Source organism: Canis lupus, chromosome 35 (genome assembly GCF_003254725.2).
Source record: "Canis lupus dingo isolate Sandy chromosome 35, ASM325472v2, whole genome shotgun sequence".
NCBI classification, from domain to species: Eukaryota; Metazoa; Chordata; class Mammalia; order Carnivora; family Canidae; genus Canis; species Canis lupus.
Window position 1 is genome coordinate 11,891,079 of NC_064277.1, and position 27,102 is coordinate 11,918,180.

Genomic DNA, 27,102 nt, shown 5'->3' on the forward strand with positions numbered 1-27,102 from the left:
TGCAGAGGACAACTCTAAGTGGACAGGTATCAAGACTTAGTTGGGTATGTAAAACTGACAATGAGGGGACAAGGTGTTATTGGACAAAGGTGGATAGATTTCACAGCCACAATTATCCTAACTCTAAGGTGCTGGGGAAAGGGTGTGTGGGGAATGAGAAGACTCACCTTGCGGATTATAGGAAAAATGATGTCATCAGGGGAAATCCAGGTTTCATCTGGGATGAGGTGGAGAAGGGTGTATTTGAGAAAGATGTTCCAAATTTCTGAAAGCTTCTTGGCAGCAAAGGAGGCCTACCAGAGAACATGATGGCCAGGGTTAAGGGAAGGTCAAAAGGGAAAGATGTTCCAGAGAATGGTCAGGCTGCTCTGAATGGGATGGAGTACAGACACAGGTGGGCCAACAGAATTTGTCCTGTAGTGATCCCCAGCAGGAGAAATTCTGGGAGTTGAGGGGTAAAGATGCAGGGCATCAACAGAACCAATAAAACTGAACAGACAGCTCTAGGGTTACAATGAAACTGTACTGAGTTTGTAAAAATGCCTCCACAAACAATTGTTTCAGAGAGCTCAAGTCCACCTAATTGCCCCAGGGTTATCAGGATTTTTTAAGGTTGACTACTTGCACAAATATTTCAGGGGAAAATCTATGGCTATGTAATTTGAATGAATACTTTGCAAGAGAATGAAGTGTTCGGATTATTTGTTCACTAAAGCAAAATGCACATATTGGGATTGAGGTGCATGAATAAAAGCCTGAATCCAGTAGTTCAAGATAGCAGAGACAGGTCGGGTACCCTGAGGGAACAAGTGGTTTGCCTGGGGGGCATTCTGGGACTTTGTGGAACCCTGGACACATTTTAAGTCAGAGTGGGTCAAGGTGTGGATCTGGCTTCCACCAGAATGGACCTCACTCTCCTGTTGAGGCAAAAATCGGTCAGAAATGGTTCTACATTTGGACTAAAGCAAGGGGTAAATGTCAATTAGTGAAGGAAGAGGGAGAGACTCATAAGTAGATGCATACATGAACCACCTGGTGATGTTTGTGCTCTCCCACTTCCCCAAATGTTTATTTTTAACCTAGAGCACAATTCAAAGTGAGTGGGATTGTGGGAGGTGAGTTGTTTACATGTGCTTTCTTATTTCTGGGAAATTATCAGGAGCCAATGTGCACAATCCTCTGTAGAGAAGACCATAAAACTGTGAAGAAGACAGTCCAATCCTCTTAGCATGATTAGCATTTTTAATGTTTCCTTGGCCAGAATTTTGAGAAATGGTTTGTGTAGATAATAGAAAATGCACTGCATTTTTTGACAAACAATATTCAGAAAACTCACTCTCAGACTAGCTAGTGACCTCATTCCAGATCCCTAAGCAGCCACGCTGTGTTTCTGAATTTCCCCTGCTCAGTACACAATTTTTTTTTGATAAATCTAGGAAACATAGTTTGTCCAGTCTCCAAAAGAAACCCTTTTCTGTATTATATACCCACAAACACATCTACCAAAACCAAAGGAAGAATTTTCTTGAGGGCTTAGCACAAAAAGAATACACGATGGATGTACAGATGCAAATTATTGATGGAGGACAAAAACACACCCCAGGTCTGTTTGTTACCTCTGTCCTCATCCAGGGTCCAAGGCATTCCCAGAGAGGGCTTGTTTTTCACCCTGTTGACATTGTCCAGCCCACTACTCTGAGTTTGCAATGAGGTTTCTATCTTCCTAATACTCGATTTCCATCATCAGAGTGCTCCCAGAAAAATCTTTCACCACCATAAATCACTTTGGCCATTATTGATGCCTGGCCCACAGTTAGACAAACACTGTGAGATCTTGAACGAGAGGGTTAAATGGATTATTCTGGACATCTTTCATGAGAGTTACAGTCTCCTCATATTTCTTTGCTGTGTTTTCCTTTTCTGAGTGCCTTCTTAATTTCAGTGCAATCATTTTCTCTATCCTTTCCAGTTCCTTGTTAACAAAAGACAGGAATGTTTCTCTTAGAAGTTGTCTTTGTGAACTGACCTTTGCATTTTAAATGACAACGCCATTGTCTTGATTTTTAAAAAGAGTGGAAGGGGAAGTGATCCTGTAGGTCTAACTCTCCTTAGATTTAGATTTAAAGTCACTGAATTACTTTTTTTTTTTTTTGAACGTCACAGAAACATTTCATTTAATTTTTATTGAGAAACAAAATGTCATATGTCAACAGATCCTATATAACAATTTTGACCTGTGACACTCAAGAGTTTCTAATGAGTAAAGAATAAAGAGTAACATCTAATGGAAACATAAGATGTATGCAAGCTCTGGTAAGCATCCTATTATTCTGATCTTTCTTAGGGCCAGGTCTTTGCTCATCAAGATTCCAAGGGCTCTGCTGAGAGAAGAAAACCAGGCACCTAAAGCACTATGGTTTAGAGCAGGGGCTTGTGATTAGGAGCCTGGGGTTTAGAATGAGAGCAACTAGGGCTTAAATCCATTGCTCTGATAACTGGATAAACTTGAAAAAGTTTCTTAAACTCCTCACTTCAGTGTGTGTAGGTAATAGATGCAGGTGCGAATAAGTGGGATTTCAAGTAATGGTCCTGAAGGATGGGATAACCATTTTTCTCAAGTGAGGTGAGAATATGGAAAAAGAGAAATTATATGAGTTTCTTGTTTAAATTCACTGAGCAGGTTGGAAGGGAGATCACTGAAGAGAGATTGTTCTTTCTAAGTAGAAGGCACGGCATGACTGTGTCCTCAGGGATGGAAGATGGGAGAGGTAGAGGGAAGATGAGCTGCGGGAGTAAAAGGAGGTAAAGAAAGTAAACAGTGACTAAGACAATCTTTTCTGCCCACGTGTTTCTTAATATTAATAACGGCATCTTTATAGTACAGCTTTATATCACAGAGCATGGATTTATTAAGGGGGGGATTTCCTCTATGAACCATAGTCTCAACTTTGCTCTCTCTACTTCATTTATCTGAAGAGACCACACATTCAACACCCCAAAACCAAGAGGACAGTAAAGGGCTGTACAAAACAGCACCATCAACTTTAATGGAAAGAGAGAAGTGGTCAAACAGTAGAAAAGCCATGTGTGTTAAATACCACTGACAGGGTGGTATTTACTACATAAAGGGCAGCTTTTTCATAGGCTTTGTGTTACCCTTGGTTTCTGCTTCATCTGGCTGATATTTTGTCTGTTACCCCCCCCTTTGTCTTCACTATTATAAACAAGTAAACAAAAAACCCACCAGAAGGGACACCTGGGTGGCTCAGTGGTTGAGCATCTGCCTTTGGCTCAGGGCATGATCCCAGAGTCCCAGGATCGAGTCCCACATTGGGCTTCCTGCATGGAGCCTGCTTCTTCCTCAGCTTATGTCTCTGCCTCTTTCTGTGTGTCTTCCATGAATAAATAAAATCTCTTTTTAAAAAAGAATGTATCCTCAAAGAGACATTTGAAAAGAAAACCCACCACAAAATCAAACAACAACAAAAACTCTCTGCTTTTAAAAGAAATATTTGGTCCATTTTTCAAAGTGATTAAATGAATTGTCTTTTGACCAGTGAGTTGTGAATATGTACACCACATCCCATAGAAGTATTAACCAGCTAAAGTTGGAGTTTGAAATGCAACTACTTTTAATGGATTTTCATTTAGATACAGATAAATACTAACACTGGGCTGCAAGGCAATTAGCAATAAGAACTTTTCCTTTGAGTGGGAAATATCAGAGAGGGAGACAGAATATGAGAGACTCCTAACTCTGGGAAACGAACAAGGGGTGGTAGAAAGGGAGGTGGGCTGGGGGTGGGGGTAACTGGGTGATGGGCACTGAGGGGGGCACTTGATGGGATGAGCACTGGATGTTATGCTATATGTATGTTGGCAAATTGAACTAAAATAAATAAAATAAAATAAAATAAAATAAAATAAAATAAAAATTTGAGATACCTGAAAAAAAAAATTTTCCTTTTAAAGATTTTTTTTTTAGGATCCCTGGGTGGTGCAGCGGTTTGGCGCCTGCCTTTGGCCCAGGGTGCGATCCTGGAGACCCAGGATCGAATCCCACGTCAGGCTCCCGGTGCATGGAGCCTGCTTCTCCTTCTGCCTATGTCTCTGCCTCTCTTTCTCTCTCTCTATGATTATCATAAAAAAAAAAAAATTAAAGATTTTTTTTAAGTAATCTCTGCTCAAATTCACAACCCAGAGATCACGAGCCACAAGCTCCACCAACTGAGCCAGCCAGGCCCCCCAGTTAAGAACTTATTAATAAAAGGCTCTATGACTTCAAGAGAAAATTGGTTGCATATTAGTACAGAGCCTTGTCATGCCATCAAAGTACATGGGGCGTATTTAATAAATCATGCAAAGTCCCTAGTGAAAGAACATAGCTTCCTGATGGAAAAGTGGCAATTTATCTTCAAAATGTTCATTTTAATTTAGCCTAAATTCTTGTTTCTTGTGTTTCTCCTCCAGTTAGAATTTAAAGACATGAGATCAAGGACTGTTTTGTTCACAACTGTGTTGCCACACATCTAGAATACTACCTGGTTCATAATATACTGTGCTTCAGTATTTCCAGAATGAACTAAAACCACATACATACCTACTCTGAATCAGGCACTGTTTTGGGTGCTTTAAAAATCCTTGTCTCATTTGACTTCCATCATAACTAGTAAGGCATCCCATTGACCCATGTGGATGGAAACCAAGGATCAGAGAGGCCAACTCTACAAGACAAATAGCTGGTCCATGTCAGATCTGGGATTCCATGCAAGCCTTCTAACTCTATTCTCAGTAATGTTTTGGTTACATTGTTTGGGTTTAGGGAATAATTCTGGTTCTTTGGTAGGAGGACTGGGTCTTGCCTGCTAGAAAAATTTTTGAAGTTTTTCTTCTTTCTCCTGGTATATGGGTCCCCAGAGACCCATCATGTGAATTAAATAAATTACTAGTCAATTTCCTTCTAGATCCAAATGTTTAGTGGTACACCAGGACACTATGCAATCTCAAAAACCTTTGATTCCTAGGTGCCTGGGTGGCTGAGTTGGTTAACTGTCAGACTCTTGATTTTGGCTTAGGTCCTGATCTCAGGGCGGGTGGGATTGAGCCTCAAGTCTGGCTCCCTGTTCAGCAAGGAGTCTGCTTAAGATTCTCTCTCTCCCTCACCCTTTGCCCCTCAACCCTACCTCCTTCAAAAATAAACAAATAAATCTAAAACAACAACGACAACAACAACAACAACAAAAACTTTGATCCCAAGAACAGAGCTAGTGTTACTCATGGAGTCCCTCAAAGGGCTCTTGCTCAGAAATTGGTTATATGGCCCCAGGGCCCCCCACTTGGCTGCTTGCTGCTGGCATCCCTGTGCTTCCTTTGCACATATGCTTCCTTACATGTTACACGAACAGAGTACTGTCCCGATGAGTCATTTTTGGCCTTGAAGCCATTTGTCACTAAGGAGGCAGGAGAGAGATGAGAAGGAGTCTTGGCATGACTTTTGAAGAGAGAGACTTGGCGTGGTTACACATATTTCTTTTGTTATAAAATTTTGATTAAAATAGACATCTCTCACTTGACACAGCAGATCTGCAGTTAGCACTTTTCTTCTCTCCTGTAACCAAAATTCACTTTTCCCCCCACCCTTTGGACTCCAGTTAGAATTTCAGGACGTGAGATCAGGGACTGTCTTGTTCACGACTGAATACGAGAATACTACCTGGTCCATAATACACTGTACTTCAATATTTCCAGAATGAACTAAAACCAAGTACATATCCACTCTGAATAATAGACAATGAAGATGATAAGTCACCCTATAAATATAAAATTTCCCACTCTTTTATAACAGCATATGGGGCAAACACTTTCAGGTAGGCTAAACAAACGCTAGTTTTGGAAACATATCATAAGGGACATTTAAGGACAGACACCTTATATTCAAATCTCCTTTCTTCATTAGCTGGTTAAAGTGCAAAGTGACTCCTGGCCGTCAAAGAGGTGGAGTGTGTATGTTTGCTACACAAGTGCACATGGGCACGCCTGCGTGTGTATACACACACAAGTGAAAAAAAAAGAGAATCCTGGCACACAAAGATTTTGCTATTTACACAAAGATGTTGATAGTTTCAGGACAATCCCTAGGAGGGAGAACGTTCATCCAGCTGGCGATTTCTACCAAGGGAAAGAGAGGGAACTGTGTGACTGTTAGCTGGGAGCTTTATGTCCATTGTGAATTCAATTTGTATTTAAAAATCTGTTTTGCCAAGTACTTTCTAAAAGTAAGTTACTGTGTGAGGGAAGGGAAACAAAGATGAATAAAGTGCATTCCTTCACGCCAAGGAATTTACAGTCTCAAAGGTGAGGCAGGAGAATAACTGGTGGTTATAATGGGGTGTAGCTAAGGGTTGCGCAAGAAGTCTGTACAGAGTCATTATATGGGCGCGCTTAGGAGGGGCACCTCCACTTAATCTTAGCCAGAGGATGACAAGCTTCAGTATCAGCTTGGTAGATATGTGCGTGGAGGTGTTTTGAGGAAGACTCCCCCAAGGGGGTGGCATCCATCCTGAGTCTTGAAACACTGGTGCAGAAGCCAGGGACAACCCCCCCACAAACACAAAGCAACTGCTGCAGGCACCAGAGAACCTGACCCAGTCAAGGACACTGCTTGCATACATATGGCTGGGGGGCAAGGCCATTTTAGAGTTTAGATTCCTCGGAGGACTGTGGGAAATCGGTGAAGGATTTCAAGTAGGGGAAAAAAATAGAACTAGTTTTGTACTTTAAAAAAAAATGAATCTGTCAGCATTTTGAATCAAGGCATATGATTATTTTGGTTTGTTTTTGTGCTTTTGATGATCTGGATTGATAAGGAAGGAGGGACAGGGAACTCCCTCTAAATAAAAATTCATGTGTTCTTCTGATCATTATGCTGGTGGTTAGCCTAATTTTCTCCCCATGAAACTTTTTCCTGAAGTGTCTAGTAAGTTGTCTTGCTAAGTGGTGAATGCCTCACGGAGAACGGTTGAGACTGGTGGCAGGAACCAGTCATGAGATTCTTGAGCAATCCCACAAGTGGAAATGTTACCAGGAGATAGAATTGATAGGACTGGGAAGGAAGGGTGAAAGAGAACCCGGTGTCTGGCTTGGGCAACCAGAAGGATGGTGATCATACAACAGGTAATATTTATTGAGCACTGACTATGTGCTAACTCTTCCACATGCTTTACCTATATGAACTCATTTAGTCCTTACAACAATAGATGGCGTGAGTGCGACTCTTTCCACATTTCACAGATGAGGAAACAGAAACATAGAGCGAGGATAAGTAGCTTGTGCAAGGTTATGTAATTAGTAAGAAACAAATTTGGGAGTGGTCAATTCATAGAGATCCGAAGGCAAAAAAACATGGATAGAATTAAGCAGAAGGCTTCTGTTGGGTGAGGAAAGGAAAAAGCCAAGGGCAGAACCCGGGAAATTCCAATATTTCAGGAACTGGCAAAGGAAGGGATGTGTCTGAGAGAGATGGAGTTGGACCAGGCCTAGGGGTAGAAGAGCTCAGAAGACAATGGCTTGATAGATGCCAAGGGCCTGAAGGTTGGGATTGCCACCTGCCTTTTCCAAATGAGGACGTGTATGCTGGGCTTTGCTGTGATCCTCCACACCATGCTCTTCCCACCACTCTGGGGCCCCTCATGGTTAAGGTGGCCGTCGGAGGACAGACATATGATTTTTATTTTTATTTTTGGACTCTTGATTATCTGGAATGATGAGGAATGAAATGTTGGGACTTGGTTATGAATTAAAATGCAGATTATTCCATTATTATAATGCTGGGTGTTAGTCTAATTTCCTGTGTACAAACTTTTTTTGCTAGAACACTTAATGAGTTAGAAAATTAACTGATTTAAATTGTGTCTCCTCTCTTATTTCCAGTAAGAACTAGCTAGAAAGTACCTAGGAGGAGAAGCAGAAGACCCCAACTGGGGTCCAATTATTGGGATCCAGGTATCCCTCCAATGCTCATTGTTGGTATAGTTAACCTTGGATAGCCTGCAGCTGACAACGTTTGTTGGCAACCCTTACTATTTGTAATAAATGGTAAGGTAACCTCCTGGAATATTTCCTACAGATTAAAATTCAGCAAACCACATGAATTCTCAGAGATTGCTGCTTTTCTCGGGCCACCGGAAGGCCAGTCATTTCCTTTCCTTTCCTTGAAATGTGTTAGCTCAAAAAGATGCTTGATGTTAGTCTTTGTCCTTGCAGCAATACGCCTGGCGGAATTCCTGAGGGTCCTAGAGGGTCTTCAATCTCTGATGCAGGGCCACACTCCCTTTGTAAAACACTCACAGCCATATATTCCTTTTTTATTTATGCCGCATATACACTTACTTTTCCTTTACATCCTATACTTAAAAATCTCTGCAAAAGCCAGCTTGAGGGGCACCTGGGTGGCTCAGTGGTTGAGCATCTGCCTTTGGCTCAGGTCCTGATCCCAGAGTCCTGAGATCAAGTCCCACGTCAGGAGCCTGCTTCTCCCTCTGCCTGTGTCTCTGCCTCTTTCTCTGTGTGTGTCTCTCATGAATCGATAAATAAAATCTAAAAAAAAAAAAAAAAGAAAAAAAAGCCAGTTTGAAGGCTTGAGTCGTTTATAAAGCTTGGTGCCTGGCCTATTTTTTTTTTTTTTTTTTTTTTTTTTAAAGAATACTGCCTTTCTATTTGAATTTTTATGTTTCTATCCCCTTTTCCTCCCTCTGGCAGGGTTTGCAGCTAACCTCCCAAGTTCATAGTCATAAAATCATCCTGGTCTCTGCTTGCATAGCCCTTAGCAGCACTTGTCAATTTTTGTTTATTTGTCCATTTACTTGTTTGGCTGTCTCTCCCACTGCCTTGAGGATCTAAGAAGACAGGAATGGTGTCTTTTTTTCAGACCGCAGTGCAAATTCTATTTTCAATTCAAGCTCAGTGCTTTTTTCACTCCGCACACTAGGACCAGAGGCAAGGAGGAGAGGTGCACCCTACAAAAATGGTCCCTAGAAAATGAAATGGGTAGGCCATGAGCTCTGCCTCCTGAGGCTCCCCAGAGAAGCTCAGTGGTAGGTAGTCAGTTAAAGGAGGGGACCTGGCTGTGCAAGGCCGAGCTGAGCCGGGAGGATGAGACAGCGTGTTGGGGTGGAAGATAAAGTGGTCCATGAACCAGGGTGGCAGCCAGCTACTCCCATCTCTGACACATAAGAGAAGCTGGAGGGATGGGGTCAGGGGTCAGACAAAGATCGGAATTGGGCTAGTTCCAGATAAATTGGGCTAAGGCAGGGTATCTGAGAACAGATTTCCCTCTCTCAACCAACCTCATACACACTTGCTCTGCATTTTCTTGCACAGCCATTTCTCAGAGAGCTGTCATTTGGAAAACGAGCCGAAGAAGAAGAAAAGCTGACTGGTGAAATGAAAATGATAAAAGCCGTAAGTGAAACTAATGACCTGTGATTCATTTCAACAGTGAAAGAAGGAAAATCCAGAACGATGGCCCGCAGATATCAGGGCTTCCTAGAAAGTAGATTTCAAAATTCACGGTAAAAATTAGAGATAAACCTCCAGTGACTGTTAAAAGGGAAAGTGTTCGAGAAGAATGGGAAGATAAAAATATGACTCAAAAAAAGTACAATGATAAGATAGCCAGTCAAAACTAATTTGGAGGAATAAGGAAAAGGGTAGAAATCTGTGTAACTAAACAGGAAGAGGTCTTATTGGAATTGCTTATAAAAAAACCTACATAAAAAATGTAAGGAGAAGACTATAACCAAGTACAGATGTAAAGATGGCTTTAATCTATCTGCAAAAAAAAAATAATTCTGCAGCAAAATAAAGGAAGAGAAAAGCTAGTTTCTGGAGTGAACTAAAGCTTGCAAAAAAAAAAAAAAGAAAGAAAGAAAAAACCCCCAACAACTCCAGCAGAATGATAAAAGGGTCTTTTTTTTGATAAAAAGGTCTTTGCAATCTCAGTGAAGAGAAGCAGCACTAGCTCTGCTTTTTTGGCATTGACATGAATTTTAATGGTATAAAAATGTAAGACTGGGGGCAGCCTGGGTGGCTCAGTCGGTTGAGTGGCTGACTCTTGATTTCGGCTCAAGTCATGATCTCAGGGTCCTGGAGTCTAGCCTCGCACTGGGCTCTGCACTCAGTGAGGAGTCTGCTTGAGATTCTCTCTCTCCCTCTCCCACCCCCCCACTCCCCCTTCAGAAAAATAAATCTTTTAACAAAAAGGAAAATCAGGAGAGTGAACTTCTTTCTTTCTATTCTGTGATAACCCAATCTTCTTAATAGCATATTTCTTTTGTTATTAATGACTTTATACACCACAATAACCTTTTCCATACTCTGTTGTGCTGAATAGTATGTGACTCTTTTCCCCTAACGCTGTCCTAAATTGGAAAATTGAGATTCTTTGTTCTCTAGCTAACTGCTTACGGCATTTTAGCGCATTGCTTTATCTGTGATTAGTTTAGCGTCTCTGCAGCCCAGTTGAACATTTCTAGAACAAACTTCACCCCAGATCAGGAAACAATTACAGGAGATTAAAATAAAAGGGACTTTCCTCTCAGAATAATTTTCTTGTCCTTTTTAGATATTTGCAGACTATGTTTTCTCTACTGCCACTTCACAGCTCGAGTGCTGTTTTCACTTATAATGAGGAAGATGGCACATGCTCAGTGTCTGAACTAACCCTCCTGCCAATGCTCGTGTACACTGTCTCTTAGGTTTCAGGTTTTTTGACTTTTCACATTGAAGATCTCTGCTATTACTTATGATTTTCATATTAAGTGTCCTCTGTCCCCCCTGCCCACCACCCCGCCTCCCCGGTCCTAGTCAAGATCCAGTAGTGGTAGCTTAGACAGAACTTTTTCCTCTGTCCTTGTCCTCTCCACTTCTTGTATTGGCATGATGCATTGGTGAAGTGTCTTGCTCTTGCCTCTTTTAGCGGATCCTTGACTAAAAAAAGAATCCCAAGTGGATCTCTGCATATACTTCACTCGTTAAGCTCTTCCAATCAATATGGCTATCTCCTTTCCTTGACATCCTGCCTCCACTGAGCACTTTTGCTTAGGCATCTTGAGATAAATAGCAGGTGATGGCTCCCCATCTTATAAACGGGAGGAGGTAGATGGAGAGGTCAAGTCTTTTGTCTGTGTGAGGGCGGGGTTGTCCATTTAGTTCACACCAGCTCCTGCTGAGCTGGATAACTTCTGCATGGACCATGTCATCATTAGGAATTTCACTTTCCTAAGAATTGGGTGTTCTCATAATTTGGCATTCTGACTAAATTTTAGATGGGGTCACTTTGCCCCATTGTTTCACTTTCCAATTTTTTATCCCCCTCTGTTCTTCAGAGAGCAGGTGGTAGCTCCTCCTGGGGTGGTTGCCCTTTGTAGATTCCCTGTTCTCTGGAAGCCTTCAAAAAATTACTGAGAATATATTTCTTAATTATCATTTTTTCCATTACATAGCTAGGGTTTTGAAGCAACATCATATTTATGTTTCATAAAGAGAAAGAATAAAGAACAGCCTTGATTGAGAGAAACTGAAAACATAATCAGGATTAAAATGTTCTACATGTTCACGGATCATCTTTTGAGACCAGAAAGAAAACAGTCCATAGGTCCACAGCTCTAAGAGGATGCTAACCAATCGAGGGGGGGGAAGTGGGTTTGGAATCTCTGTGCACGTTGGGAACCTGTACTCTTTGTCCCATTCTGTGGGGTCCAAGTCACCAGAAAGTGGCAAAAATGCTCCTTGGAAGGGGGAGGGGCTTGGGGAGAGTACTGAAGAAAAGGAGGCCTCTGGTGCAGAGACCTGGTCATTAGTCCAAAAAGATAGTTTTGTCCAGATAGTGTATAAAAATAGAATGGATGTTGGGGGAGAAAGAACAGCCAGAAAGAAACAATGCTGTTAAAATTCTTTATCTAGAAAATGTTAGCTCTCCCTGACTAGTCTTGAAACAACTTGGGGAAAAAAAGGCTTTCAACAAGCTACTTTGCAGCTCACAAAATCTTTTCCACTTTGTAGCAAGATAATGGGCTTTATATGAACATTATCAGTTTCTAAACTCTCTAACTCATGCTTCCCTGCTTCCCTCACATCCCAGGAAGGGGGGTAATGAGAATGGGGTGCAGCTCCCTGCCTGGCCCTCTCCCCCCAGCCTCTCCTCCCTGGCCCTCTGCCCTCGATTTCCCTTTTCCCGTACCCCCTTCCTCACCCCTCCCTTCTTTTTAAAAAGGAACCTTCAGTACTGCTTTCCCAGAAGACCTCCAGTGGCCTGAAATTCAGCCATAAGTAGATACCTCCTATATTCCTTCATTTTACTGCAGTTTTCCCTTTCCCATATTTCTCTAAAATAAATAAACCTAAGGTGGTAACAAACACGACGTCACCGCTCTGCATTCTTTGCTCTTGTGAGTCATATGTAGGAAAGAATTGTACTTCAATGTCTTTTGTCTTAGCTCACTGTCCTTAGTAAAAACTACAGTCAGGGAAAGACAGTTAATCAATAAATGTTAAATAATATTAAAAGAAAAAGTATGCAGGAGTTTTTTAAGCTTCACAGAAAAAAAAAAAAGAGTAAAGACATTAATTTCCAGGAAAATTATTCTTGTAACCACTCCAAAAGTTTTTTTTTTTTTTTCATCAAAAGAACAAATGGAAAAAAGCACAAATGCCAAATAAAACACAATCCTTAGCGTTAAATATATTCTGGAGCTTGTGAAATTAAATTTGCATGTTTAAATGAATCCAAATGCCCCTTTAAAAATGTAACCCACTTTTCCCCTAATTTTTTCCCCCTATGTTGACAACCGCAATGAATATTCTTTCCTTTTTCACTGCATATTCAGATTTGGGGAAAAATGATTATTTGAAAAGAAATGTACTTTGGTCAGAGTGATAGTTTAGAAAGGGAGGGTTGAATTGTTACTGGTAGGTAGGCAGCAGATAGGAATAACAAAAATAATCCTTGCATTAAATTTTTTCTCACTGAAGGAGCAGAGTCTCGAACTCCATAGTGAACACATTCCGCATCCCCCCCCCCCCGAAAATGGCTGAGTCCAAAAAGGGGAACTGCAAAATGTGGGAATAATTTTAACTCATTTAATATTTTCAAATACAAATAGAATCCAGACCTTCTAATGGCGACATAGTCTACACAATGAACTGTCAACATCATTTGAGCTTATGCACTGGAAGGAGTTCCTCATGATTCCTGTGGCTTTTCCTCCTAGTGGCCAATGTCCATCAGGACTTCAGAAACCACAGTGTGAAACTGTAGACATTCTACATCCTACTGGTACATTACAGGGGTGTGGGACACACTGACCACATACCTCACCTACACAATCTTTCTCTATCTCATCATCGACCATCTGGTCCCCCTGAAACTGTAAATCCAATAACCAAATCATCTCATTAGACTTCCCTTCACCTTCTTAGCCAATTCCTGTCCTTTGTCTCAGATCCCAAACCCACTCATCTTTGAAGATCTTCCCTGCTTTCTTTTAGATCCTCCATTTGGCCTCCTTCATTCCAGGATTACTTCTTGAATCATTGGTGCCTGGAATGGTCACAGCCTTTGCTTGTTTATAAATGTCTTAGCTTCCCCCACTTCAGTGATCATCCTTCCCATGCACTCCCAGTTTTGCTTTTTTCTGGTGATTTTTATTAATCCCATCCCAGTTTATTGACCTGTGAATACAAAATCCACTGGACCTTTCCATTGGAACACACAAAGTACCTAAAATTACTTTTAACACCCAGTGGGGGCTCAATGAACATATATATGTATGAAATTGGAGAAATAAAATAATAGAAGCTTTCTGCATTCTGATTTCTAATATGAAAATGAATATCAAATGAGTCATTTTTTGGATACTTTCTGAGGGTAGCTCTCTAAATTTCAGCAGGACACCACAGGCCTTTTATTATACAAAAGCTGAGAAAGAGGGGATCCCTGGGTCCCTGTCTTTGGCCCAGGGCACGATCCTGGAGTCCCAGGATCGAGTCCCGCATCGGGCTCCCAGCATGGAGCCTGCTTCTCCCTCCTGCTGTCTCTGCCTCTCTCTCTCTCTATGTCTATCATAAATAAATAAATAAATAAATAAATAAATAAATAAATAAATCTTAGAAGAAAAGCTGAGAAAGAGCTAAGACATTTGGCTTATGTTTTGTAATTATACATGAGGTGCAAAAGAAACTCTTTTCACCTTTTTTGAGACATAATTGGCATATAACACTGTGTAAGTTTAAGGTGTAGAAAGTGTTGATTTGGTACACATTGATACACTTATATATTGCAAATGCAAACCACTGTAGGGTTAGCTAACACCTCCATCACATCATATAATTACCATTTCTTTTTGTGGTGAGAACACTTAAATATGCTCTTAGCAACCTTCCAGTTTGTAATACAGCATTGTCAATGGTAACACCATGCCCTACATTATATCCTCGCAATTTATTCATCTTATAACTGGAAGTTTGTACACTTTGATCAACTCTCTCCATTTCTATCACCGCCCTCCCCCTCAGCCTGGTAACCACCATTCCACAAAAGAAATTCTTAAAAAGCAAGAAATATACAACCAGTAATGAAATGGAGTCACAGAAAGCAGCCTACTGACTCATACATATGCTGTTGGCCTAAGAAAACGTGAAGGTAGCCATCATATTTATGGGCACCTGCTCTAGAATGAGTTTTTTTTTTTTTTTTTCTGTCTCATTCAAAAATGTGGAAGGAAAATTTGTCAGGAATGACTACATAAATCAGGTTTAATGAAGGGGCTCGATTCTACTCTACTCACTCTCTCAAGTTGTGTTCTTTTTTTAAGCCCCACATCAGAGTCTCTTTAGTTCCACATGTCATAAATTACATAGAATCAAAATTAAAGGGAAAAAGATGGGGAGGCAGCCACTGGCCGACACATTTTTTGGTCTCTCTGATGTGTGAAATATTACAATTACTCTTCCATTCCAATCTGTAGGTCCACATGTGGGGTGTGTGTGTGTGTGTGTGTGTGTGTGATGCCAGTGAAAACACTCGAAGAGGGTATTTAACTTCAAGGTAGAGGGTTGAAAACAAGATTAATACCAAAACACTAAAACGATAAGCCAAGGGGAAATATCAACTAGGAACTCTTCTAAGATAGGGAGGCTTAGTTTTTGTAGATTCTGAATGTCAGAATACGTGTTTCTTTGAAGTGCACCGATATGAGAGTTTTGATGTGCGATATTTTGAGATGGTCTTGAAAGTAGAGTTGAATTAAACCAGGGCTTATTCTTAACACAATAAAGTGTAAGACATTGTCATGTAAGGAACCGTGTTCTCTAAGAGTGGGGAGTACCTCGATGCTAGGATATAAGGTGATAGTACATGGCTGAAGATGTTTTATTTCCAATAGCTGAATGAATACACGATATTATGTTCATTGTAATGTGTATTAAAACTATGATTTCATGTACATTCTTTAACCATAGAAAGCATGACTTCATGTACATTTTTGCTTCCGATAGTAGTAACAGTGCGTTGCTTTAAAGTTATTCAAGTAAAAGAAATTAGTCGGTTAATGGAGAATATTCTGTGAAAAAGTACAGGTGGCCATGAGTACGACAACATTGTGAAAACCTGATGACAGGTTTGAGGAATGCAATGTTAAAGAATTGCACATATTCTTTGAAACTGAAGACTGGCTTTTATTGGCTTATGAACGAAAGCGTCAAGGAGATTGCGTTGCGTGCATCATATGTTTGTGAAATGCAGGCGATGGATCTCTCCTGAGGGTCATCCTCTTTCCTTGGCTAAATCAACCGTTATATTCTGGGCTGTAGGGAGAAGCCGTGTTGACTCCTGGGAGGTGTGCAACGTAGTACGGAGTAGCATCTGTGGTACACACTCTTTCACAGCAGTACCAGGGAGCCTGAGTGCTCTGCACGATGCAGAGGGAAAATGTCAAACAGTCAACGCTACACCTGATTGAACCAAGTCTGGTGACACGGAGAGCTTCACCGTGCCTGGAATAAACTGGTTTCCCATCCTTTGCGCTATCATCAAGCAACCTAACGGCTGTTCTTTTTGCTGAGCTAAATGCAACATCTCACGCCAGATTTATTGGCTTGGCAAAGTTGCAAACTTTATTACGCAAAAGTTGAGAAAGAGCAAAGCTGAGGAGTGCTAAAAACAGTACACTTTGCTACTGTGTAGTATCTGCATTTGGGGCTCAGGAGGTTTTATTTATAGATATCTATTAATACATAGCAAGAGATACAGAAAGAAATACATAAAAAATTGCTTTATCAAATAGTTTCCAGTATTCAAGTGTAATAACAAAAGCAAGAACAGCAACATCAAACTGTTCTATTGAAGAAAAAAAAAAAAAGCCATGTTCTTAGTCTTCTCTCTCTTCCCTTCCCTTTCCTCTCTGAGGTCTGTGGCTCCTAGATCTTGGGAGGGTGGGGTTCGGGCTGTGGAGGGTGGTGGGATGTCCGCCTGTATTATTTTGTTCAGCTTTTTTAACCTCCACCTCTCCTACCTCCCTCTCTAGCAATGCTGTAAGTGGAGGAGAGGTGGAAGCTTGGAGCTTGTAAAACTGGTTTGTTGGGGTTCTTTCTCCCCCTCCCTCTTGCTTCTTGGGAAAATGTCTTGCTGGGCAGCTGCCTGGCAGTGCCCTAGCTGCCTTTTCTGAGCTTGAAAGGGGCTTCCCCTTCCTCCAACAGAAGGAAGGGGGCTGCACCCAGAGGTGGAGACAGAGAGCAGGATGGAAAGGGCAGAGCGCACCGATGACACACAGAGAAAAGCAGGACACCCCTGTATATGCCCATGCGCATCTTGGAAACTCAGGGTTCAGAGATGGAGGCGAGACTGTACTTGGAACAATGGGAGTCTCCCAAGTCTGGAACCCTGTGCATTTACTTACAGGGCCCTCGAAGGCCTGGGGTCAGGGGTGGGGGCGGATCACTGCCCACTTTTTGTATTTCTAATTCAAATACATTCACAGGATGACACACACGGAGAGGAGAGGAGAGGAGAGGAGAGGAGAGGAGAGGAGAGGAGAGGAAACTGTGGGAAGGCATGTGGGCAGTTTCATTTTGCTTTACTTCTCCACCCGATGGCTGGGTGCTGCTGGCAGGGGCAGCCTCAGTACTCTGGGGGTGGCAGGGAGAGGGGCTTCCCTGCTGGAGGGTAACCCAGGCTCCACCTGGAGACACTGGGGAGGGCGGGGGTGGTCCTTTCCCAGGAGGAGCTTAGGACAGGTTGGTCCTGACTGTGACCAGGCTTTTGCCAAAGTTGCCAGAAGGTTAAAGAAGGGGTGACGGGGATCCTAGGCAGCCTTTCCCTCCCTGGGGGGGATGGGGGGAGCTTGGATCCTGTGAATGTGACATCAGCTCTTCGCAGCTCTCCCTGTGGTCTGCTGGGGAGAGGAGGTGGGGACACACCAGCCAGAGCTGAGGTGGGCAAAGCTGGCTTCCAGTTTGATGACACCCTGTTCTAGGGCAAGCGGAGCCCTCCCCAACTCCCCAGGGTTGGGCTGAAGTAAAGCCTATGCAGAGGCAGAAGGCCCAGGGAGGGTCCCCTGGGGCCTGGGTGGAGGCCCCTCTGGTGTGGGTGAGGGAGGGAGGGTTCCTGCCTCTCCCTCAGCTCCAGCTCTTGCTACAGTGGCTCTTTCAGGGAACAGATCTCCGCAGGCACCTGACACGGCTACCGTTACTGTCTCCCCAACTGTGACTTCCAGGGAGGTCTAGGGGCCCAAGTGCCCAGCTCCCCCGCTGGGGCAAAATCTGTCCTTTTGATTCTAGAGGTGAGGGCTAAGCAGGGAGAAGAAGGAAGGAACGGTTTGAGTCCTGGAAGCGGGTCCACATTTGAAATATCCCCCCCCACCACCACCACCCTGGGGAGAGGACTGGAGTTAAACAAGATGAAGAAATGCTGGAAGCTTCTACTCCATGGTGCCCCTAGGTGTTAGATGTAGACTCACCTTTCTCCCATGCAGGGAAGATGTTCTAAACTTCTGGCCTCTGCTTTCCTCCGCACAGTGCAAGGACTTTGGTAGAGCGTGGGAGCTGTGGGTGCCTCGTTTTCCCCACCTGAAAAACGAGGCTACCCGAAAAAGCCAATGCCTTACATTTCTTTTGCTTGGTACCTTACAGCACATTCAACTGCACAGTGGCTGCCCTGTGGGTACGTCCTGCGCGGGGCGGGTGTGTGTGTGTGTGTGTGTGTGTGTGTGTGTGTTAGGATTTCAAGGGCAAACAGAAATTGCTTTGAAAGTGTAAACGTGCTATTAAGTGTGAGGTATTATGCGGTCTTCTCATTCAGCATGGCCATTTCCTCCTTCCCAACACCACCCTCACTTCATATCCACCCAACCCTTTACAAGAACTCCCCTTTGCCCTCAAGAAGCAAATCTTGAGCTGGGGAGGGGCGGGGATCGATCTGGAAAAGCTGCAGGGAGTAAGTGAACCTTCTGGGGGGGCACCCCTTTGTCACAGGAGGCGCCCTTGCTCACTCTGCTCCCATCTCAGGCTGCCTTCCTTGGGGTTCTTGGGCAGCCAGGGCTTTAGCTTTTTTTGTTGTTGTTTTTCTTTTTTTTTGTTTTTTGTTTTCTGTTCTCAGCAAACATCAGCCCCTGTAGCTCTTCATCTCCCCCTGGCGTCCCTCTCGCGCTACTTCTTAACGTGGGTGCTGTTGAACTGGGGAGGGGGGCACGCACCCCGGTCGGGGGAGGGGGTGGGGGGAGAAGGTGGGCACTCTGTGATATTGAAAGCCCTGGGTATGAGCCTGAAAGGGCTCCAATTTCTTCTTCTTCTTCTTCTTCTTTTTTTTTAAACCGTCCTGTCCTTGCCATTGCTTCACTGATCTTTTTCACTGCGCACGCAAAGAACTTTAGCAAAAAAAAAAAAAAAAAAAAGAAAAAACCTTAGGGGCGGGGGAGGGAGGGGGCTTGGAGTAAGGGACCTCCTCGACCTGCCCAAATAATTTGACACACACACACACACACCCCACCCCCGCAGTGGGGAGGTGGGGTGGGGGGAGCAAAGAGGGAGAGCGTTCCCTTTGTTGGATCAACACTAAGAAATCGGAGACATAAAAGGAAAACGAAATGAACAACAATAAAAAAAAAAAAATTCCCCCCGCGCACAACAATACCATCTATTTAAACTGCAGCTCATACTTTTCATACCAATGGTATGACTTCCCCGGAGTCCCTCTTCTGATTCCTGAGCAGAGGGGAAGCGGAGCGCAGCGCGGCGCGGGCAGGCTTGCCCCGAGGTCTCTAATGGGTATTTTCTGGTCCTTAGCCCTGCCCCTGGATTGTCAGACGGCGGCGGGCGTCTGCCTCTGAAGTTAGCAGTGATTTCCTTCGGAGCCGGCCCTTATCTCCGGCTGCACGTTGCCTGTTGGTGACTAATAACACAATAACATTGTCTGGGGCTGGAATAAAGTGGGAGCTGTTTACCCCCACTCTATAGGGGTTCAATATAAAAAGGCTGCGGAGAGCTGTCCAAGCCAGACGCGCTGGTGCCGCGGCGCAGGGCCGAGCGCGCAGGAGGGTCCCGGGCTGCGCGGTCCCCGAGGTCCCCGAGGTCGCCGAGCGCCCCGCAGTGCGCCCCGCAGTGCGCCCCGCTCCACCGCCCGCGCTCCTCCCTAAACCTCTTCTTCTTTTTTTTTTTTTTTTTTCTCTAAAGAGCGCTTTTAGGCTGAAGGCTCACTCGATCTGAACAACCAGAAGCTATTATTATTTTATTTTTTATTTTTTATTTTTTCGTTTTCAACCTTTTAGGTTCGGTTGGCAGGAGAGGACTTTGATCCATCCCCACTCCTCTCTTTCTCTCTCTGTCACTCTCTCTCTCTCTTTTTTTTTTTTTTCTCCAAAATGGATTATTTCCCCATGATTTTTTCTCTGCTGTTTGTGGCTTTCCAAGGAGCTCCAGAAGCAGGTAGGCAAACGGGGACTGGTGAATCTCTCTGAACGTTGCTGTCTACTGATTTGTGTGCACCCTCATGGTTTTCGTGCTGCTGTTTTCCTCCTCTTTTTTATGCCTGCAGCTCACATGGCAAGGGTCTGGGAATTACTGCTCAAAGCTACTTAAGTTTTCGAGTTGGAAAAAAAAAAAAAAACTTTTCGAGTTGCGGGGGAAGAGAATTCCTCTCTTGAAAACAATTGCTCCCAGAGCATGAAAATAACTTATTGTTATTATATAGGTGGTGTGGATTTCCTGGGCTTTTAAAATCTATAACTCAAGAAAGGCAAAGACTAGCTTCGCAGTTAGCCAAATGGATATTTGCAACACATGGGTCTGTACAGTTCATCGGACATATAGGAACTTCCATCTTATTTAAATACTGTTTTAATAGCGTGTGAATGTGTAAAATATTTAAACGTTTCACCTCGAAGCCAAGGAATTTTATTCAAGTCATTCAAGCAATCTATGAGCAGTAAAATCACCTGCAGAACAGTCTGTTGAATAACCCTCCGGCGGTTTCAGGGTGAAGCAGATGTTTTCTTTAAAATTTGTCACTATTGACTTTAGGCTTCTTTTGGCAGGTTTTTGGCACCTAAGATGGTGTGAGGTCTATTTTCAGTTTTATTCACCTGTTGTGGGAGGGGAGCCACGATAAGTCGTGGCTGCTTGAGGATTTAGATAGTACGTGTGCATCTGCCCGTTTCCCCCTTCTCGGGGTCAATGCCCTTTTTTGTGTGTCTTTTCATGACCCTGACTAAAGAGAAAAGATGTCAAGGGAATGAAAATCCTGGAATGTGTCTGATCATTTGAAATGTACAAAATTGGGCAGATAAGCTGCATGGCTAACTTGTCAGTAAGAAGAGGCGATGCCGCAGTGGGGAAGGGGCAAGAAGCGAATCCCACACATGCCATCCTGTTCGGGGGATTCTGGATTCAAAATCCACAGAACCTGCATTAGGTTCCCAAGCTCCTTGCTGCTCAGTCTTAGTCTAGGTCAGTACCTTCTCTAGAGTTTACCACTTGTGATGACTATTGTAGGGCTGGTTTCTCTTCTTTTCTCCAGTCTTCTCCCCCAAACATCTTGAATTCCTCCTAACTTCAAGGACTATATACCACCTGGGCTGCTCTCTGCCCTCCAGCAGGTGTGAAGTGGCGGGTACTCCCCTAAACTGCATGGGGAAGTGGCCCTGAACCTAGGAAGAGGCAGGGGATTTATTTAGCTTTAGATCTTTGGTCATCGGCCAACTTTAAGCCACTATCCTGCTAGATCAGTCTGTCCTATTAAATGCCATGGAGAAGCCACCCTGCATTTCTAACAGGCAGCATGGCCACCCGTTTCTCTGGGGCCTGGCCAGCAGTCCCCTTTTCAGGTGGTTGCCACCCCAGCTCATGTGTAATCTCCCTGAAAGTGCATAAGCCAGTGGGGGTAAAGGTGAAGTCACGTTAAGGAGAGGAAAGATAAAGAGCCCCTTTTGCTCTGTGTTTCTTGCTGACGGCGGGCTGTGTGCTTCACGGGCTTCTATGTGCTCCTCTAGATCCCAGGGGACATGCCCTGCTGACCTGCTCTTTCTCTCCCCAGCGGTCCTGGGTGCGGAGCTCAGCACAGGCCCGGACAGCAGGGGGGAGAAGCCTGCTCCCAGTGCACCCTGGCGGCCCCGCCGATCCAAGCGCTGCTCCTGCTCTTCCCTGATGGATAAAGAGTGTGTCTACTTCTGCCACCTTGACATCATCTGGGTCAACACTCCTGAGTAAGTCCCTAGAGGGCGTCGTAACTCTATTCCTTACCTCTGGCTTCCCCAGACTCTGGAGCCCAGTGACTCTAGCTGCTTTTAGGGGAGCTCCTGGTGTGGATTCCGAAGGTAGCACTTCTGAGGACATGAAGGTGCCCCGGGTGGGCGGCCGGGGACAGTGCCCCTCGGGTCCTAAAAATACACAGGCAGGGAGGTTCTTTGAAACAGAGGGGAGGTCTTCTGAGGCCCCGTGGCTCAAACACTCATGACTGGATAGATGGAAAATGCTGATGGCAAGTAGGATTCCAAGGACAGAACTTTATTCCTTTTAGGTGAGACTCAAAAGGGACACTTTGGAAATTACTGGACAGCCTTCTGGCAATGAGTCCTTCTATTAGTCGCATGATATCACCAGTTGCGAGAGATGTGCAATCCTGGGGGTGAATGGTGTGTGCTGTAGCATGTCCTCCCCATCCCCCCACTCCCCCCCATCCCCTTCAGAGGGCACTTTTCGCATTATCATCTGTCTTGGATTGAAAATAGATTTTCAAAATCATGTGAGTCATAGTTTTGCATCTAAGTCCCCCCCCCCCCTCCCCCGTAGCTGTTAACTAGATAGAAAGTCAGAAAAGGAAGAAAATAGGAAACAGACACCAAAGCTGAGATGTCATAATTTGGGACAAAAAAAAAAAACAAAGCTGTTTGTGTGGAGAGGAAAGTGAAATTTGTTTAGAATCCAAATGGAACTTCATTGAGTTAGAAAACTGGCTTTCTCCTGGTGGGGTACACACTCAGGGCGACATTGATGGGCACGTGCTCCTGACCACCACCGTACTGGACCCTCCTAAATTGTGAGACCAGGTGCTGTGCGGTGAGCAACTTGGGTCCCACTGCAATGAGTTTGTGCCACAGAATGCATCATTTCAAAGACTCATAAGTATGCTAATGTCTTTTGTTCATCTTTTTTGCTAATAGGCACATTGTTCCGTATGGACTTGGAAGCCCTTCTAGGTCTAAGCGATCTTTAAAGGATTTATTTATCACAAAGGCAACAGACCACAGGAAGAGATGCCAGTGTGCTAGCCAAAAAGACAAGAAGTGCTGGACTTTTTGCCAAGCGGGAAAAGAACTCAGGTGAGGTAGAAACACGTTGGCTTTCGATCAGTTTTATGGCCTCCTGATCTTCCCATCATAATGTTGCCTTCTTGTTTAAGAGACATTAACAGAGACTTTGTGAGAACTGAAGTTACCGTTGCTGAAATGTTTTGCGCTATCTGTATTTTAACAGGGAGCAAGACAGTATGGAGAAGGGCTGGAATGGCCATAAGAAAGGAAAAGACTGTTCTGAGCTTGGAGAAAAGTCCAAGCAGCAGCAGCTGGTGGCAGGAAGAAAAATAAGAAGGTAAGAGACTCCCCCAACCAGCTAGCCCCAGTCACCAGTGCTAAGGGGCCGCTCCCTACAGGTACCCTCCTGTTGATGAGAGAAAGGCTTAGAAGACAACAAAGATCTTCATAGTCTATAGATTAAAAAGAGCAAAGGAATCCCTCTCAAATATATATATTTTTTGAAGGCAGATCTTTGCCCACTGTACTCTCTGATAATCTGGAACCTGTGCCACTCAGTCCGAAGGTAGCTTTTCCAAACAAGTTACATCTATAGGCATCCTTGTCACTTGGTCACATCTAGTCCTTGCTTTTCTGAGTCAATGTATTTGCCACTTTCCTTGAGAAAGTAACATTTTTTTTCAGGGACAGGAGTTTTGATGTTTTATTTTATTTTATTTTATTTTATTTATTCTTAAATTCAAGTGTCATGAATGATCAAGTTCTTTAAAAAACATAGCAGTTACAAAAAAAAAATCCAAAAGCCAAAAAACAAAAGAAAAGAAACCCCCCAAAGCATAGCAGTTACTCCAATGGCCAAAGGGAAAAATAAAGTCATTAGATAGGGATGGTGAGAATTAGAACATGCTGTTTTGAGGGTTTATTTATTTATTTATTAAAGATTTTAAAAAATTTATTCGTGAGAGACAGAGAGAGAGGGAGGCAGAGACATAGGCAGAGGGAGAAGCAGGCACCCCTTGGGGATCCTGATGTGGGACTCGATCCCACGACCCTGGGATCATGCCCTGAGCCAAAGACAGATGCTCAACCACTGAGCCACCCAGGTCTCCCTATTTTTTTAAATAGGGAAGTGCATTGAGTGGAGAGCCCATGTCATTGTGAATAGCTCTCATCTTTTCTGGTTGGTTGTGTGTGAGCTGAGGCAGAGAAAGGATGCCGATTAGTCAACACCATGGGGTTGTGATGGGCATCTCTAGAGTGATGGCCTTTCCAAATCCAAAACATCTTGGAATTTGTAAGCTAGAGGGAGGAAATCTGTATTCAGAGCTTTCACGTGTCCTACATTTCCCTATCTTGGTCCATGGAAACTTTTCCTAGAAATCCAGAGGCAAGAAGTTCTGTGGTCAGAGTGTTCTGAGCACAGGCCTGGCAGGCAGCAAACACCTCTGTGTTGTTTACTGCTGATGTATGGGACATCCTCAGCTGTCTGGGATGTTTGGCTGGCCATTGCCGTTCCATATTTATAATGTCAGGCCCCCGATGTTCCCTTCAGATCATGGGGTTACATAAACCACAGTTCCTTAACTGATTTGGAAATTATTCTTATTTTTCTATTAGTATTATTGTGTCAACGATCAAATCACTACTGCAATTCCCTTTCTTTTTCCTGCAAAAAAAAAAAAAAAAACATTAAACCTGCAGAAAGTACAGCATTTTCTAAGTGCTGTACACCATTTGCTTTGGCCCTACCTCTCTTTTTGTTTCTTTTCTACCAAGTCACCTTTAATTGCTTTTGTGATTAAGAAGACATCCATGGTTATTTGAAACCTATGCAGAGGCAGTTCTCCATAGAGTCTCGTGGTGGTGGTAGCAACAGAATAAAAGAGAGTATCTCTAGTTTACCATAAAATTATATTTTAAAATTGTACTTAATGCCCAATTTCCTTTAGATATGACCATAGCTCCCTTCGTCTCCCCCCCACCTCCATTTCCAGAATAAAAGATGGGCTTCATTTTCCCTTGAGATTAACCAAGAGTAGCACGCTGTTGCAGTTGGTGGTGAAGGTTTAGGATCAGACTTAGATTTGTTTGTGCCAGATTCTAATTTTAGATGCCTCTTTTTGCCCAGAAGTGATTTAAAAAAAAAAATAACATTTGTTTTCTCTTGTCTTGTTTTAATAGGTTGGACGCCATCAGCAACAGCATCAAAACAGCTTTCCGTGTTGCAAAGCTGAAAGCAGAGCTCTACAGAGAGAACAAAGTGACCCATAATCGAACACACTGATGACTGGTCACCTTGACTGGGCCTGTGGCCCGCAAGCCTTCTCCTCTGTGGAGGGAACCCTGCAGCTAATTCTGCACTCTCTCCCCATGGCTGAGATCAGAGCAAAAGCATCCTCCCTGCTTAGACTGTTTCTTGTTCCAGACTGGCAACGGGCCAGTGCCCTTGCTCTAAACATTCCAGGGAAGGTTAAGGAGTCCCCCAATCCATCTTCATTTGCTTCCATCAATGATAACTGCTTTAGTCTCTCCTCGCTTGGGGTGACAATGGACCACTTGGAAAGCAGAGAGACACAGTGACTTGTGAATTAGGATGTCATCCTCTGGGGGAGAAGAGATTCCACACAGGGTGGAATTTCTGAAGAGAGTCCGAAGGGAGTGTTTGTGTCTCACTCAGGTGCCTGGCACATTTCAGGGAGAAACTCCAAAGTCCACGCAAAGGTTTTCTAAGGAATGCACGAATTGAAAACACATTCGAAGGACATTCAAGTAAAAAAAAAAAAAAAAAAAAGTAAAAGACTTTTTTTTTTTTTAATTCACAAAATGCAAAACTAAAAGAAACTGTTACTACTGTAAATCAGGATGGGTTTGATGAATCTGAGTCTACCTCACCTCTATTGCACTCTGGTAGAAGTACTTCCCCACCGTTAATTATTGCCTACCCCGGCTCTGTCCCCTCTTGCCATCCCCTCCCCCAAAACCCCCATAGTAAATCTTGGCCTCATAGATGTCTAGTCTAACATGCCAGTAGTAGATGTAACATTTTCATGGTAATCTACTAGCTCTGATCCATAAGGAAAAAGATCCTTGAATCTGGAGGTTCCCTTACCTTGATCTTTGGAAACACAACGGTATAGGGTTGTTCATAAAAGACATTGAAAAGTAAACATTTGGTTATGCTTTAAAGCAGTAAAGTTATTGTCCTTTATGTAACTGGCTAATGGAAGAGGTTGGATTAAATTTCAATGTACTTATTTTTTTATAGATATTTATATTCTAAACAATTTATTCCTTATATTTACCATGTTAAATATACATTTGGGCAGGCCATATTGGTCTATGTATTTTTTTAAAATGTATTTCTGAATGAAATTGAGAAAATGCTTTGTTTTGCCTGTCAAGGTAATAACTTTAGAAAATAAATATTTTTTCCCTACTGTACTGATTTTGAATCATTTCTGAAATTCCCAAGAAGTGAACCAAAGTGCTAAGAGTTATGAAGGGAAATGATTAAAGCTGGGTTTTTTGGTGGGGGAGTGGTAGTAATAAGAAGGAAAATAGTGTTGGCTAATCACAAAAGAACTTGATCTAGATCTTAAAAGTTGCCTTTAGATTACATTAAGGGAAAAACGAAACAAAAACCCAGCATTAATACCTCTGTGTTTCCCTGGACAGCAGCCTTCTGCTTCCTCTTCCCCCATGCCCCCGACCTTAAAACTCTCCTGGGGCTTGCTTCATCCATTAACTTTGCTTAGGCTATGAGACAGGATCCCACAGTTCAAGCGGATGGTGTGCTGAGAGGTGCTTTCTCCAAATTAAGGGGCCGAAGGAAGCGGTGGCAAGACGACTCCCCCAATCATACCTAATTAGACACAATTCCACACTAGAAAAATACCTGGAGGAAACAGCCGGTCCAGAGCAAGTGAGGGACCCCTCTTATTTTTTTATATTTTATTTTTTTGGCTCAGATTAAGACTTTTGTTTATTAAAGAACACTAAGTGCCTTTGCTTTTCCATGGTAGCCCAGGACTGCACACATGCCTGTGGTGGTTGAAATACTGAAAGCTGGGTGTAGGGCGTGGGGGTTGTGGCACATTCTCCTGTCCACTTTGCTGTGCTGGTCTTGCCAAACCATCTGGGAGACTGGTATTGCATATGGTTGTTACCAACGGAAGCCCAAAAGAGCTTGATGAGCTCTTGAGACTCGTCACCATCCTTCCCAAATAGGAAAGAATGCCTGGCATTCAACAAATATTAGCTCACGATGATCACTGTTGTCCAAACAATGACACATCTGAAAGACGTT

At 43.3% G+C, this 27,102-nt stretch overlaps 1 protein-coding gene and 1 long non-coding RNA gene across 2 annotated transcripts; one reads left to right on the top strand and one right to left on the bottom strand.

Annotated features, from left to right (window-relative positions):
• Positions 1 to 167: 167 nt before the first annotated feature.
• Positions 168 to 18,484, bottom strand: LOC112659859 (uncharacterized). The gene is made up of 2 exons (XR_003136551.3): positions 18,012 to 18,484; positions 168 to 293 (listed from the first exon to the last, which is right to left on the bottom strand). It is a non-coding gene; the product is annotated as an uncharacterized LOC112659859 (long non-coding RNA).
• Positions 18,485 to 19,250: 766 nt separating this feature from the next.
• EDN1 (endothelin 1) lies at positions 19,251 to 26,237 on the top strand. The gene is made up of 5 exons (XM_025444336.3): positions 19,251 to 19,974; positions 21,581 to 21,749; positions 22,707 to 22,865; positions 23,020 to 23,133; positions 24,978 to 26,237. The coding sequence occupies exons 1-5, from the start codon at positions 19,911 to 19,913 to the stop codon at positions 25,078 to 25,080; spliced, it is 609 nt and encodes a 202-aa protein (XP_025300121.1). The 5' UTR covers positions 19,251 to 19,910; the 3' UTR covers positions 25,081 to 26,237.
• The last annotated feature ends 865 nt before the right edge of the window (positions 26,238 to 27,102 follow it).